Here is a 15,336-nt window from a genome sequence, read left to right as displayed (position 1 = left end):
TTGAGGAGCTAGCCATCGTTCACACATACAATAGCCTGCTAATACCTTAGCTAGCTATTAACCACATGTTGAATTCAGAATGTTGATATCATCCTAAAAAGTACAATTACATCTTAACAATACCATCCGCTTATGAGTAACCTCTAAAAGTACATTATTCATGAACAATACACGGTGTGTATGACTTTGTGCTTAAAAGAATCAAACTTTTCTAAAGATGACAGAAAAAGCGGGCCTACCTCTCATAGTGCATCAAAATGATTTGACTACGCAGGGCAAAACGTAAGTACACACTCCCCTACTCCCAGGACGCAGGCATGTATGATAACAAATCAACATGACATATTAATATATGAACCTGGTGAAATTCACACAGTACTTTAACAACTGTTACATAAGTAACCTATATTTACAGTAACACCCCTGTTTGCGCATGGCCATTCGGTTCCTCTCAAAACATGTGAATAGTCTGATTGTGCCCAAATAATACCTGTTTACAACTTCCTTAGCACTCTACATGACACCAAGGCTATTTAAAGTTAGGTTTTGTGTAATTTATGTAAAATTTCTACAATCATAAAGTTATTTTCATAAATAGGCTGCTTGGCTCAGGTAAATTTAACATGTTACAATTGCCCCCAACCCAGCAGCCATGACAAATTCTCATGTGCCTCGCATGAGATAATAATGAAATCCAATCATGTCAATGTTTAGCCAAAATATATTGACGAAAAGTATCCTATCCTAGTTTGAATTCTTGTACATTAATGCTCAGGACATATACAGCTGTGGAAAAAACTACTTTCACCCCTAGAAAAACAAACATTTGTCCATAAAACATGCAAATGGTGAGATACTGGGCTGACACTTTTCAAGCATGGAGAGAACCCAAATGTTACCCGATTCAGGAAACTAGGCATATGTCGCAAGTCACGACTTTACAGGAGAGCCTTTTGAACGTTTTTGGCAGAACTGCCTTCTCGAACATGTGAACTTTCATGTGCCTTAATATCAAACTTGTATGTCATCTGTAATTATGAATACAATTGTTAAATTCCAAGCCTAGTTGGTTTAGCCACAGAAAAAGCCAGCAACCTTCCCGCTAGCTATGATTGGCTGAGTTAATGAGTGGGCTGGACACGCCGAGAGATGAGTTTGGTGCGGTGTAGCATCTTGTCTATAAAATGAGCTGCTCATAATGCATAGGTAGTCCTTTCTACTGCAGTTTTTTTGAAAGATATAACGTTATCCATGGAGAACTGCAAATATGTTGCTACTGCTCTCAATAACATTGGTGCCCTGAGTTTATCAGGCGCTATCGATAAAGGTCAGTGGGAAAAAGCTGTGATGGACTACTTTTTTGGATGACAAATGCTGACTCTCTCTCACTCTGAAAATAACACATTTTGTAATCAGTGGATCACAACGGGCCAAACAAGCTGTGCAAACTAAACGGAAACACAGGATGTCTGATTATAGGGGTTGCAGTCATCCGTGAAGCTTTCATCCATGTATACAGGTAAGAATCTAGCAACAGATTCAGATATCATATGTTTCTAATTTTGTCAGAAAGTTATTTTCATTGCAAGCTAAAGCTTGCTGTTAGCTAGCCAGCTGGAGTTTGATGGCTGGCTTGCTAACTAACATTAAACCTATGGTTATTTGGTTAACTTTAGCATGCTATGACAATCGGTTTGTATTGCTAGTAACGTTACTCAATGGATTTGGTCAGAATTGAAGCAATGATGGATGGCGCTAAATACAGAGAAATTCTTGAGGGAAACCTGTTTCCGTCTTCCAGAGATTTGAGACTGGGAAAGACTGTTCCAGCAGGACAATGACCCTAAGCATAATGCTAAAGCAACACTCGAGTGGTTTATGGGGAAACATTTAAATGTGTTGGAATGGCCTAGACAAAGCCCGGACATCAACCCAATTGAGAATCTATGGTATGACTTAAGGATTGATGTACACCAGCGGAACCCAACCAACTCGAAGGAGCTGGAGCAGTTTTGCCTTGAAGAATGGGCGAAAATCCCAGTGGCTAGATGTGCCAAGATTATAGAGACATAACCCAAGAGACTTGCGGCTGTAATTGCTGCAAAACTTGGCTCTGCAAGGTATTGACTTGGGGGGGTGGTGAATAGTTATGCATGCTCAAGTTTTCTGTTTTTTTGTATTCTTGCTTGTTTCACTTTTTAAAAAAAAGTATGTTGCATCTTCTAAATGGTAGGCATATTGTGTAAATCAAATAATACAAACCCCCCCCCCCAAAAAAAAATATATATATTTTAATTCCAGGTTGTAAGGCAACAAAATAGGAAAAATGCCAAGGGATTTGAATACTTTCGCAAGCCACTGTACGTTTTTTTGCAGACATTTAATGACACCGGCCATATTCAACGGGTGTTGCGCGTTCATGAATTCATAAATTTTTTTGTACTCTGTCACACTCAGACGAGAGTAAAAATCATGTCAAAACAGTGTGTTCGGGTTTGATGACGTGATAGTATAGAGCATTGGAGGGGCTTGTTGAAGTGAAATAAAACATAAATGTGATGAGTTTCAACAGTGTGTATGTGTGCGCGAGTGTGAGAGTGTGTGTGCAAATGTTTTCATGTGTGTGTACGTGTCCATACGCAAATGCTGATGTATGTGTAACAATGTGTTTTACAGCAACGAAATGGGCCTTTCACACTTGTGGGGCAGTTGGTTCAGAGGGGCCCACCCCAACCCAGTGTTCCAGCTCCTATCGGAACAGCAATGTCAATGTTAATGTGGCAACCAGAAGCCCATTCAAAGGCATCCAAATCTGGAGGGTACCGGAGACTGGCATCTACAGGTAAGAGAACCGCTGACATTCTTAATAATAATACATTGTGTAAATATACAGTATGGTTCAAAAGTTTGGGGTCAGACAGAAATGTCCTTGTTTTTGATAGAAAAGCTATTTTTTCTGTCCATTAAAATAACATGAAATGGATCAGAAATACAGCGTAGACATTGTAAATGACTATTGTAGCTGGAAACGGATGATGTTTTATGGAATATCTACATAGGCGACTGTTGAAGGAATTGAATTCCTCTGTTTTAATTCCCAATCAAAATTAAACACTCTGTCAATTCATAAGGATTTGTAAGACCCCTTATTTTATAAGAATGGACAGAGCCCCAGTCTTAAAAGTCAAGTAACAGCCTTTAATTCAAGAGAGTACTGAGTTCATACACATTTTACCACAGGTTATATTCTGAAAATGACGTCAGCGTTTTCTAAATGTTCCGTCTCTTCTTGACACTGGTAGAAAGGCCCTATAGTTCTCAAGCCTTCCCTCCTCGCCTAGAGCCGAGGTCAGTCAGTGTAGATAAGCATTCTAGACAGTCTGGAGATAGTCCGTCCCTGCCATCTGGAGATAGTTCATTAATTTGTACAAAGGAAGAGACCGTCATTGTACTAAACTCCCGACTACATTCACTACATTATATTCAATACCGAGAGCAAGAGAGAAAATTCATACATGTAGCATAATAGTATTCTGATTAGTACATCCTGATTGAAATGTATACATAATTAGTCATTATAGATAAAAATTCCCTTAACACGTACAGAGTCCCATTATCAGCAATCATCACTCCTGTGTTCCAATGCCACGTTCTGTTAGCTAATCCAAGTTTATCATTTTAAAAGGCTAATTGATCATTAGAAAATCATTTTGCAATTATGTTAGCACAGCTGAAAACTGATTAAAGAACCAATAACACTGTCCATCTTTAGACTAGTTGAGTATCTGGAGCATCAGCATTTCTGGGTTCGATTACAGGCTCAAAATGTCCAGAAACAAATAACTTTCTTCTGAAACTCGTCAGTCTATTCTTGTTCTGAGAAATAAAGGCTATTCCATGCGAGAAATTTCCAAGAAACTGAACATCTCGTTCAATCCTGTGTTGAACTCACGTCACAGAACAGCACAAACTGGCCCTAACCAGAATTGAAAGAGGAGTGGGAGGCCCCGGTGAACAACTGAGCAACTGAGCAAGAAGGCAAATACATTAGAGTGTCTAGCTTGAGAAACAGATGCCTCACAAATCCTCAACTGGCAGCATCATTAAATAGTACACGCAAAACATCAGTCTCAACGTCAACAGTGAAGAGGCGACTCCGGAATGCTGGCCTTCTAATCAGTTGTTTTGTGACAAGGTAGGGGTGGTATACAGAAGATAGCCCTATTTGGTAAAAGACAAAGTCCATATTATGGCAAGAAGAGCTCAAATAAGCAAAGAGAATTGACAGTCCATCATTACTTGAAGACATGAAGGTCAGTCAATCCGGAAAATGTCAAGAACTTTGAAAGTTTCTTCAAGTGCAGTCGCAAAAACCATCAAACGCTATTATGAAACTCACTCTAATGAGGAACGACACAGGAAAGGAAGAATCAGAGTTACCTCTGCTGCAGAGGATAAGTTCATTTGAGTTACCAGCCTCAGAAATTGCAGCCCAAGTAAATGCTTCACAGAGTTCAAGTAACAGACACATCTTAACAGCAACTGTTCAGAGGAGACTGCGAGAATCAGGCCTTCATGTTCGAATTGTTGCAAAGAAACCACTTCTAAAAGGACACCAATAAGAAGAAGAGACTTGCTTGGGCCATGAAACACAATCAATGGACATTAGACCGGTGGAAATCTGTCCTTTGGTCTGATGAGTCCATATTGGCGATTTTTTGGTTCAAGCCTCCGTTTCTTTGTGAGACACAGAGTAAGGGAGCAGATGATCTCCGCATGTGTGGTTCCCACCGTGAAAAAACGGAGGAGGAGATGTGATGGTGTGGAGGTGCTTTGCTGTTGACACTGTCTGTGATTTATTTTGAGTTCAATGCACATTTAACCAGCATGGCTAGCACCGAATTATGCTCTGATATGCCATCCCATTTGGTTTGCACTTAGTGGGACTAATATTTGTTTTTCTACTGCACAATGACCCAACACACCTCCAGGCTGTGAAGGGCTCTTTGACCAAGAAGGAGAGTGATGGAGTGCTGCATCAGATGACCTGGCCTCTACAATCATCCAACCTCAACCCAATTGGGATGGTTTGGGATGAGTTCGACCGCAGAGTGAAGGAAAAGCAGACAGCAGGGGCTCAGCATATGTGGGAACTCTTCAAGACTGTTGGAAAAGCATTCCAGGTGAAGCTGTTTTTGAGAATGCCAAGAATGTGCAAAGCTGTCATCAAAGGCAAAGGGTGGCTACTTTGAAGAACACTTTCTTTGAACACTTTTATGGTTACTGCATGATTCCATATGTGTTATTTCATAGTTTTGATGTCTTCACTATTATTCTACAATGTAGAAAATAGTCAAAATAAAAATAAACTTAAATGATTAGGTGTGTCTAAACGTTGACTGATAATATATGTAATGTGGTGACAGGTAGCCTAGCGGTTAGAGCGTTGGACTAGTAACCGAAAGATTGCAAGATCGAATCCAAGAGCTGACAACTTACAAATCTGTCGTTCTGCCCCTGATCAAGGCCATCATTGAAATTAGTCGTGAGAATGACACAAGTATTAATTTCCACAAAGTTTGCTGCTTCACTGTCTTTAGATATTTTTGTCAGATGTTACTATGGAATACTGAAGTATAATTACAAGCATTTCACAAGTGTCAAAGAATCAATATTTGCAGTGTTGACCCTTCTTTTTCAAGACCTCTGCAATCCGTCCTGCCATGCTGTCAATTAACTTCTGGGCCACGTCCTGACTGATGGCAGCCGAATATTATTGCATAATCAACGCTTGTAGTTTGTCAGAATTTGTGGGTTTTTGTTTGTCCACCCGCCTAATGAGGATTGACCACAAGTTCTCAATGGGATTAAGGTCTGGGGAGTTTCCTGGCCATTGACCCAAAATATCAATGTTTTGTTCCTCAAGCCACTTTTGCCTTATGGCAAGGTGCTCCATCATGCTGGAAAAGGCCTTGTTTGTCGCCTAACTGTTCCTGGATTTTTGAAAGAAGTTGCTTTCGGAGGATGTGTTGGTACCATTCTTTATTCATGGCTGTGTTCTTAGGAAAAATTGTGAGTGAGCCCACTCCCTTGGCAATCCCACACATAAATGGTCTCAGAATGCTTCACTGTTGGCATGACACAGGAATAATGGTTTCTCTCACCTTGTCTTCTCCGGACAAGCTTTTTTCCGGATGCCCCAAACATTCGGAAAGGGGATTCATCAGAGAAAATGACTTTACCCCAGGCCTCAGCAGTCCAATCCCTGTACCTTTTGCAGAATATCAGTCTGTCTCTGATGTTTTTCCTGGAGAGAAGTGGCTTCTTTGCTGCCTTTCTTGACACCAGACCATCCTCCAAAAGCCTTAGCCTCACTGTGCATGCAGATGCACTCACACCTGCCTGCTGCCATTCCTGAGCAAGCTCTGTACGTGTGGTGCCCCGATCCCACAGAATAATCAACTTTAGGAAACGGTCCTGGCACTTGCTGGACTTTCTTGAGCGCCCTGAAGCCTTCTTCACAACAATTGAACCACTCTCCTTGAAGTTCTTGATGATCCGATAAATGGTTGATTTAGGTGAAATCTTACTGGCAGCATATCCTTGCCTGTCAAGCCCTTTTTGTGCATTGCAATGATGACGGCACGTGTTTCCTTGCAGGTAACCATGTTTGACAGAGGAAGAACAATGATTCCAAGCACCACCCTCCTTTTGAAGCTTCCAGTCTGTTATTCAAACTCAATCAGCATGACAGAGTGATCTCCAGCGTTGTCCTCATGAACACTCACACCTGTGTTAAAACTTCTTAAGGCTAGGGGGTGGTATTTTAAAGTCCGGATGAAAAGCGTGTCCAAAGTAAACTGCCTGCTACTCAGGCCCAGAAGCATTATTAGTAGATTTGGATAGAAAACACTCTGACGTTTGAATGATGTCTGTGAGTATAACAGAATGTATCTGGCAGGCGAAACCCCAAGGACAAGCCATCCAGGAAATTGTATTTTTGAGGTCACTCTCTATTCAATGGGTTTTCTATGGGGATCTGGATTTCTAAGGCACTTGCTTGCAGTTCCTATCGCTTCCACTAGATGTCAACAATATTTAGAAATTGTTTGACGTTTTTCCTTTGAGAAATGAAGAAGTAGGGCAGTTCACAACCAGGGTCGAGTGAAAGCACGCTCCACTTTGTTTTCATCAAGTATTGAACGCAGTTTATCCCGTCTTAAATTTGATCGATTATTTACGTTAAAAAACACCTAAAGTTGAATTAGGAAAGTTGTTTGAAATGTTTGGAGCAAGTTTACAGGTAACTTACTAGATGTTTTGTAGTCATGTTGCGGGAGTTAGAACCGGTGTTTTTCTGGATCAAACACACCAAATAAATGGACATTTTGGATATATAACGATGGAATTTATCAAACAAAAGGACCGTTTGTGATGTTTATGGGACATTTTGTTATTTCTGAGTTTTGTGTCACGCCCGGCGGGTTGAAATATGTATGTCATGTGTTTGTTTGGTGGGGTGCTATCCTCAGATAATCACATGGTTTGCTTTGGCCATAAAGCCTTTTTGAAATCTGACATGTTGGCTGGATTAACAACAAGAGTCGCTTTAATTTGGTGTATTGCATGTGTGATTTCATTAAAGTTTAATATTTCTAGTAATTTAATTTGAATTTGGCACCCTGCCATTTCACCGGATGTTGTCAAATTGATCCCTGAGAATTTACGAGAGAATCACTGACATGATGTCAGCTGGTCCTTTTGTGGCAGGGCTGAAATGCAGTGGAAATGTTTTTGGGGGAATTCAGTTCATTTGCATGGCAAAGAGGGACTTTGCAATGAATTGCAATTCTTCAAGATCACTCTTAATAACATTCTGGAGTATTTGCAAATTGCCATCATACAAACTGAGGCAGCAGACTTTGTGAAAATGAATATTTGTGTCATTCTCAAAACTTTTGGCCACGACTGTAAGAATTTGTTCTTTACTGACTTGCCTAGTTAAATAAAGGTAAACTAAATAAAACAAATGCGTTGTCATATATAATGTAATTTAAACTTTTTATGGCTGCAGGGGCAGTATTGAGTAGCTTGGATGAAAAGGTGCCCATTGTAAATGGCCAGCTCCTCAGTCTCAGTTGCTATTATATGCATATTATTAGTATTGGATAGAAAACACTCTAAAGTTTCCAAAACTGTCAAAATATTGTCTGTGAGTATAACAGAACTGATATTGCAGGCGAAACCCTGAGGAAAATCAAAACAGGAAGTGGCTTCTATTTTGAAAACTCCATGTTACATAGCCTCCTTTTGCTGGATTTAAAGGGATATGAAACAGATTCCTTTTCCTATCGCTTCCTCAAGGTCTTCAGACATAGTTTCAGGTTTTTATTTTGAAAAATGAGCCAGAAAAATAACATCGCATCAAGTGGTCACATGAGTTTTGCTCGCGCAACAGAATTTGGACAGTCACTGTTTTCCCCTCTCCTACTGTGAAATACATTTGCGGCTGATATATTATCAATTATATATTTTAAAAACAACCTGAAGATTGATTATAAAAAATGTTTAAAATGTTTCTGTGGACATTATGGAAACTATTTGGAATTTTCGTCTGGGTTGTCGTGACCGCTCTTTCCTGTGGATTTCTGAACATAACGCAACAAACAAACAGAGGTTTGTTTTGGATCTAAAAATAATCTTTATGGAACAAAAGGAACATTTGTTGTGTAACTGGGAGTCTAATGAGTGAAAACATCCAAAGATCATCAAAGGTAAACGATAAATTTCATTGCTTTTCTGATTTTCGTGACGAGCTACCTGAATGCTAAGTGTACTTACTGTTTTATCGTGCGATCAATAAACTTACACAAACGCTTGGATTGCTTTCACTGTAAAGCATAATTTCAAATCTGACACGACAGGTGGATTAACAAAAGGCTAAACTGTGATTTCCTATATTGCACTTGTGATTTCATGAATATAAATATTTATAGTAATATTTATTGTATGTGGCGCTATGCTATTCAGCGGTTGTTGATGACACTTATCCCGATATCGGGATTGCAGCCATAACAAGTTTTAAAGACTAATAGGCTGGTGGAACCGTTCATAGAGCTTTCTAGGAAAAACCCTCCAAAGATGAAAAGGTTCTCAGTAGAACCCATCATTGAGGGTTCCAGGTAAAAACTATAGAGGATAAAATTGTTCTTGGTAGAACCATATACTGTGGTTTCTATGAAGAACCCTACATAGAGGGTTCTAGGTACAACCCTCTGCAAAGGGTTCTATCTAGAAACAAAATGTGCCCCTATGGCAGGTGTGCCAAATTCATTCCATGGAGGGCCTAGTGTCTAAGGGTTTTTGTTTTTTCCTTTCAATTAAGACATAGACAAACAGGTGATGGGATATCTTTACTAATTAGTTACTTTATTTCATCAATCAAGTATAACAGAGGATCGAAAAGACACTCAGCCCTCTGTGGAATGAGCTTTACACGTGCCCTATGGGGACAAATTGAAAAACCCTGTATGGTTCTACTAATTTCTAAGTGTAGTGTGAAGACAACCCATGGTTGATTTGATATTTTGCTCTGTTTCAGAAGCCTTGTAGTGCACTATACCACCTGTGTGTAACGCCTTATGAGTGTATTTACATTTGCATTTGAGATGTTGTTATTATAACAAGCCTTAAAGGTGCAATCAGTAGGAATCTATCCACCATTACCTGTTTGCTAAAATGTATAGTTGCCGTTTGTGACAAAACAAGCCATGTTAAGTGTAGAGAATAATTTTACGATCTAAACTGCTATTAAATATATTTTCGAAAACCAAAATATTGTATTTTCAACTGTTTGAAACTGATGTATAAAATTGAAAGTATTTGCAAATGTATTCATTATGGATCCCCGTTAGCTGCTGCCAAAGAAGCAGCTACTCTTCATGGGGTCTAGCAAAATTAAGGCAATTTACACAATTTTAAGACATTACAATACATTCATAGATTTCACAACACACTGTGTGCCCTCAGGCCCCTACTCCACCACTACCACATATTTACAATACTAAATCTGTGTGTGTGTGTGTGTGTGTATGCATGTGTCTGTACCAATGTTTGCGTTGCTTCACAGGTGTTTTTTTAATGTTTTATAAATCTAATTTTACTGCTTGCGTTAGTTACTTGATGTGGAATAGAATTACATGGCTCTATGTAGTACTGTGTGCCTCCCATAGACTGTTCTGGACTTGGGGACTGTGAAGAGACCTCTTATGGCATGTCTTGTGGGGTATGCATGGGTGCCCGAGCTGTGTGCCAGTAGTTTAGACAGACAGCTTGGTGCATTCAACCTCTCATAAATAAAAGTAGTGATGAAGTCAATCTCTCCTCCACTTTCAGCCAGGAGAGATTGACATAAATATTATTAATATCAGCTCTCTGTGTACATCTAAGGTCCAGCCGTGCTGCCCTGTTCTGAGCAGCAATTTTCCTAAGTCCTTTTTTGCGGCACTTGACCACACGACTTTGTCAAGGTGCGACGAAACTAGGGCCTGTAGGACCTGCCTCATTGATAGTGATGTTAAGAAGGCAGAGCATCACTTTATTATAAACAGACTTCACCCCATTTTAGCTACTACATTTTAGCTACTACTGCATCAATATGTTTTAACCATGACAGTTTACAATCTAGTGTTACTCCAAGCAGTTTTGTCATCTCAACTTGCTCAATTTCCACATGATTTATTTCAAGATTTATTTCAAGATTAAATTGAGGTTTAGTTCCAAATACAATGCTTTTAGTTTTAGAAATATTTAGGGCTAACTTATTCCTTGCAACCCACTCTGAAACCAACTACAGCTCTTTGTTGAGTGTTGCAGTCATTTCAGTTGCTGTAGTAGCTGATGTGTATCGTGTTGAGTCATCCGCGGACAGAGAAACTCTGGCTTTACTCAGTCAGTAGCATGTCATTAGTAAAGATTGAAAAAAGCAAGGGGCCTAAACAGCTACCCTGGGGAATTACTGATTCTAACTGGATTATATTTGATAGGCTTCCATTAAAGAACACCCTCTGTGTTCTGTTAGACAAGTAACTCTTTATCCACATTATAGCAGGGGGGGTGTAAAGCCATAACACATACATTTTTTCCAGCAGCAGGCAATGATCAATAATGTCAAAAGCTGCACTGAAGTCTAACAAGACAGCCCCCACAATCATTTTATAATCAATTTCTCTCAGCCAATCATCAGTCATTTGTGTAAGTGCTGTGCTTGTTGAGTGTCCTTCCCTATAAGCGTGCTGGAATTCTGTTGTCAATTTGTTTACTGTGAAATAGCATTGGATCTGGTCAAACACAATTTTTTCCAGAAGTTTACTAAGGGTTGATAACTGGCTGATTGGTCGGCTTTTTGAGCCAGTAAGTAATACTGTTCTTGGGTAGCGGAATTACTTTAGCTACCCTCCAGGCCTGAGAGCACACGCTCTAGTAGGCTTAAATTGAAGATGTGGCAATATGATCTGCTATTATCCTCAGTAATTTTCCATTGAGATTATCAGACCCCGGTGGCTTGTCATTGTTGATAGACAACAATAATTTCTTTACCTCTTCCACATTGACTTTACAGAATTCAAAGTACAATCTTGTCTTTCATAATTTGGTCCGATAAACTTGGATGTGTAGTGTCAGCATTTGTTGCTGACATGTCATCCCTAAGTTTGCTTATCTTGCCAATGGAAAGGGCATTAAAGTAGTTTGCAATATCAGTGATGAATGAATGAATCTGATTCAATGAAGGAAGGAGCCGAGTTGTCTTTTTAATTTTAAAGACACAAAACCGAAACATAAGGACTGGAAGCATAGAAATAGTGCACATAGAACGGATCTACTGCTTATCAGTTTTGCTTTCAATGTGGATGACACATATTTAACTCACATTTCTATGTGAATTTGGTCGGGTCGCCCACAAAGTTACATATCAGACATTTAAGTTAAAGCAAATGTGATAAATGCATTTAAAATGCCTTATGTACAGCTGGTTCATACAAAGTAGTAATACCAAAGTCATGCCTTTCTGTTTGTGTATTTCCAAAACAGGATCACAGCTTGTGGGGCGGCTGGCGGTCGCAGTGTATTGGCCATGACCAAGTCACATGGTGTCCAACTCACAGCGGACTTCCTGCTTCAGAAGGGCGAGTTGCTTTATTTCCTGGTGGGCCAAAAGGGAGAGGACGCTTGCCCCAATGTGAGTACCAACTTCCCAAAAGCTTAGAATACATGTCAAGGCTCAATATTTTAACAATTATGCCTCATCCCAAATTGACCCCTAGCCCCTGCCTCCTAGGCAGGCACTTGGATCTAAGTGGACTGTGTAAATCTAACCTTTTTATTTAACTATGCAAGTCAGTTAAGAACAAATTCTTATTTAGAATAAAGGCCTAGATCGGACAAGCCCAAACGACGCTGGGCCAATTGTGCACCGCCCCATGGGACTCCCAATCACTGCCGGATGTGATACAGCCTGGATTCAAACCAGGGACTGTAGTGACACCTCTTGCACTGAGATGCAGTGCTTTAGACCGCTGCGCCACTAAGGAGCCCAATCTAAGATGACTGTATCTAAGAAGGGTCTGATAACTTGGAAAAAAACAAATACACTGAAGACAAACCCAGGTTAAACCAGGGTTCTTAGGCCAGGGGGCTATAGTAATGCTTTATTTTTCTTTCTAATTAACCAGGTGGAATCATTGCTTCATCACTTACACCTATACGCAATCCTGTCAGTTATTCACAAGTGCATAAGTAGCCTATTATAGCTCAATCCAAACTGTAATGTTGAAGTCTCAGGGATATGGCAAAAGAAGAACGTCCTCAAAACTGCTTTGACATTTCCACTGTAAACATTGTTGGATTGAATTGACTCTCATTAGGAATGTGAGAAATGGAAAATAATTATTAACGTTTAAACAGCATTTTTATCCGTTTTCTGTTAAAATTATAACACAAATTCATAAAATTCCACGTGAATTCACAATGCAGCCGCACTGCTTCCAGTAACAGTTTAGGTCTCACCACATTTTCAATTTGTCACATCCCTAGGTGAGAGTCTCAGTCCAACAATGGAAATGGCAAGACGCTTGATTTAACTTCTCAAAGTATTTCCATACAGGACTTCGCTGCTGTCGCTTGCCTTTCTCTACCATTTTCTCAAATGTGGATGAGGATGACGTAGTGGTGGAGAGTCGACTCCAAAATTCCTCGACTCCTTGCATATCGACTCCCGGTGTTGACTCCCATTTCTAAGTGTCAAGATTAAATTCTGCTACGAATCGACTCAAGTCCTAAAATTCAGCATTTTTGGAAAGGAGACTAATTAGTTGCAGTACTTTGGAGAACACAAACGCTTATCTTTCAAAGTGAGAGAGCTTGACAGGAACGGAGGGAGAGGGGAGGGGCACAATATAAAGTCAGGTCTGCCTCCAGGCAGACAGTCAGAACCGTGCACTAGGCCTATCTAAAATAAACATTGTTTTTCGTTTAGGTATGATTTCTTAACATCAAGAATCCCAATTTTGTTTAAACGTTTACACCCCTACTCTCAGCCCATTATTTTGTTTTTGGCCTCATCCCAGAGTTGTCTTATACTTTGGAGTTCTCAGTCAGGAATCATTTGGAAAATGGAACAAAATATCTTGGAGAAAAACGTTGAAATGAAAAGCTGAGAGGTGGCCCAGATGCATTTGGAGTCACTTGAGGTCTATAATTCTATTAGGTCTATAATCCTGAAGGGAGTAGATACTCTCAAAGGGGGCTTTTAAAACTGATTAGTTGAGTGCCGGTGTGTTCTATGTTTCTCACAGCCTCCCCTCTGTAGAAGTATTAATATCCTTTTAGGCTTTTACACACCATATTAGAGACACACGCACGCACGCACGCACGCACGCACGCACGCACGCACGCACGCACGCACACACACACACACACACACACACACACACACACACACACACACACACACACACACACACACACACACACACACACACACACACACACACACACACACACACACACACACACACACACACAAAGCGACAGCCAGAGGTGGGAGGGTGTCGGTTAGGGCAGGAGGGCGGGTGGTAATTCTGTGTGAAATTGAGCTCTGGCAATCCACGGCCTCCCATGGGGCACTGGCCAAGGTCGGAATCCATTGCCCCCTCTCCTCCTGCAGCTGTCAATCAAACTCCTTATTGGCCCCTCCCTCTCCAGCTCTGGCTGTAGGAGCCTGAAGTCCAGATTTATGAAAGTGTCGTGGTTGGAAGGAAGAGGACTGACTGTTTGGTTACTATTACCTGTCATCAGCACCGCGGGTCGTTTGGCTCTCGATAAATCTCTCATTTGTTACAATAGCCCAAGGCAGTGATGGGTAGATTGGGTAGAATAAAACATTAGGTGTAGTACTCCTATGCTCTTGGACACTTGCTCCTATGCTCTTGGACACTCTTGGACACTTGTTTTGCATGACAATGACTGTAGAGTTTGTCAAGACAGCTCAAACAGATCTGGGAATAGGCTAGTAAAGGCCCAATCCTACCTACAGATATGAGCTTGGAACTTGACTTTAGCAGACATCTTCCATTGATATCAATGCATGATTTGTGAGGAAGTCTGGATTATACAGATGTACAGTGTCTCAAATGTGTTACTTTTCCCCTGAATAAAGAAACTCGGGTATCACTCTCTCCCAATTCTCATTGGTAGACCAACGGGACACTGAACAAGATCTGTGTAGAGCAGACACCATTGGACAAGAAGACACAGGTCAAAGGAGGCGGGGGCGGAGGAGGAGGAGGAGCCACCTATGTGTTCAAGGTAAGGAGAAAAGGCTTCAACTGTCAGATGTGAAGGATGGAAGTAATGGAAATAAAAGAGTCTGGAAAGGATTAGGGCTGTTGCGGTGACTGCATTACCGCCACTCTGACAGTCCTGAGTCATGGCCACAGTCAAATTCCACTTCACTGTTGAGTCACAGTAATCTCCTCCTATGCACTCAGTACATGATTGGCACTGTTGCGTTGGTAGTGCCCAACTCACTAACAACCGCTAATGGTCTGGTACTCAGCTCTCTATTGTCCCTCTAATCACTCTGACATCAACGCAAATGCAATCGAAAATCACATCAAACACTTATCATCAAAAGAGTAGGCCTACCATGCTTTTAAAACTCACCGCCATCGCGCACATATTGATTTTGTACTCCCATACCAGACACGATCAGGACACGCAGGTTGAAATATCAGAACAATCTCTGCACCAATTATATTAATTTGGGGACAGGTTGAA

General features: G+C 40.6%; 1 protein-coding gene across 1 annotated transcript in view; it reads left to right on the top strand.

Annotated features, from left to right (window-relative positions):
* The window catches only part of alk (ALK receptor tyrosine kinase), a 698,893-nt gene that overhangs the window by 631,418 nt on the left and 52,139 nt on the right, over positions 1-15,336 (top strand). Inside the window, exons 12-14 of the mRNA XM_090220448.1 lie at positions 2,677-2,842; positions 12,091-12,238; positions 14,755-14,865. Coding sequence (XP_090076574.1) covers positions 2,677-2,842; positions 12,091-12,238; positions 14,755-14,865 — 425 coding nt within the window. The remainder of the gene's footprint in view (positions 1-2,676; positions 2,843-12,090; positions 12,239-14,754; positions 14,866-15,336) is intronic.

Source organism: Oncorhynchus mykiss, chromosome 25 (assembly GCF_057628025.1).
Source record: "Oncorhynchus mykiss isolate SJ-2025 chromosome 25, ASM5762802v1, whole genome shotgun sequence".
NCBI lineage: Eukaryota > Metazoa > Chordata > Actinopteri > Salmoniformes > Salmonidae > Oncorhynchus > Oncorhynchus mykiss.
Note: the sequence above shows the minus strand (reverse complement) of the source record. Positions and strands in the feature narration are given on the sequence as shown.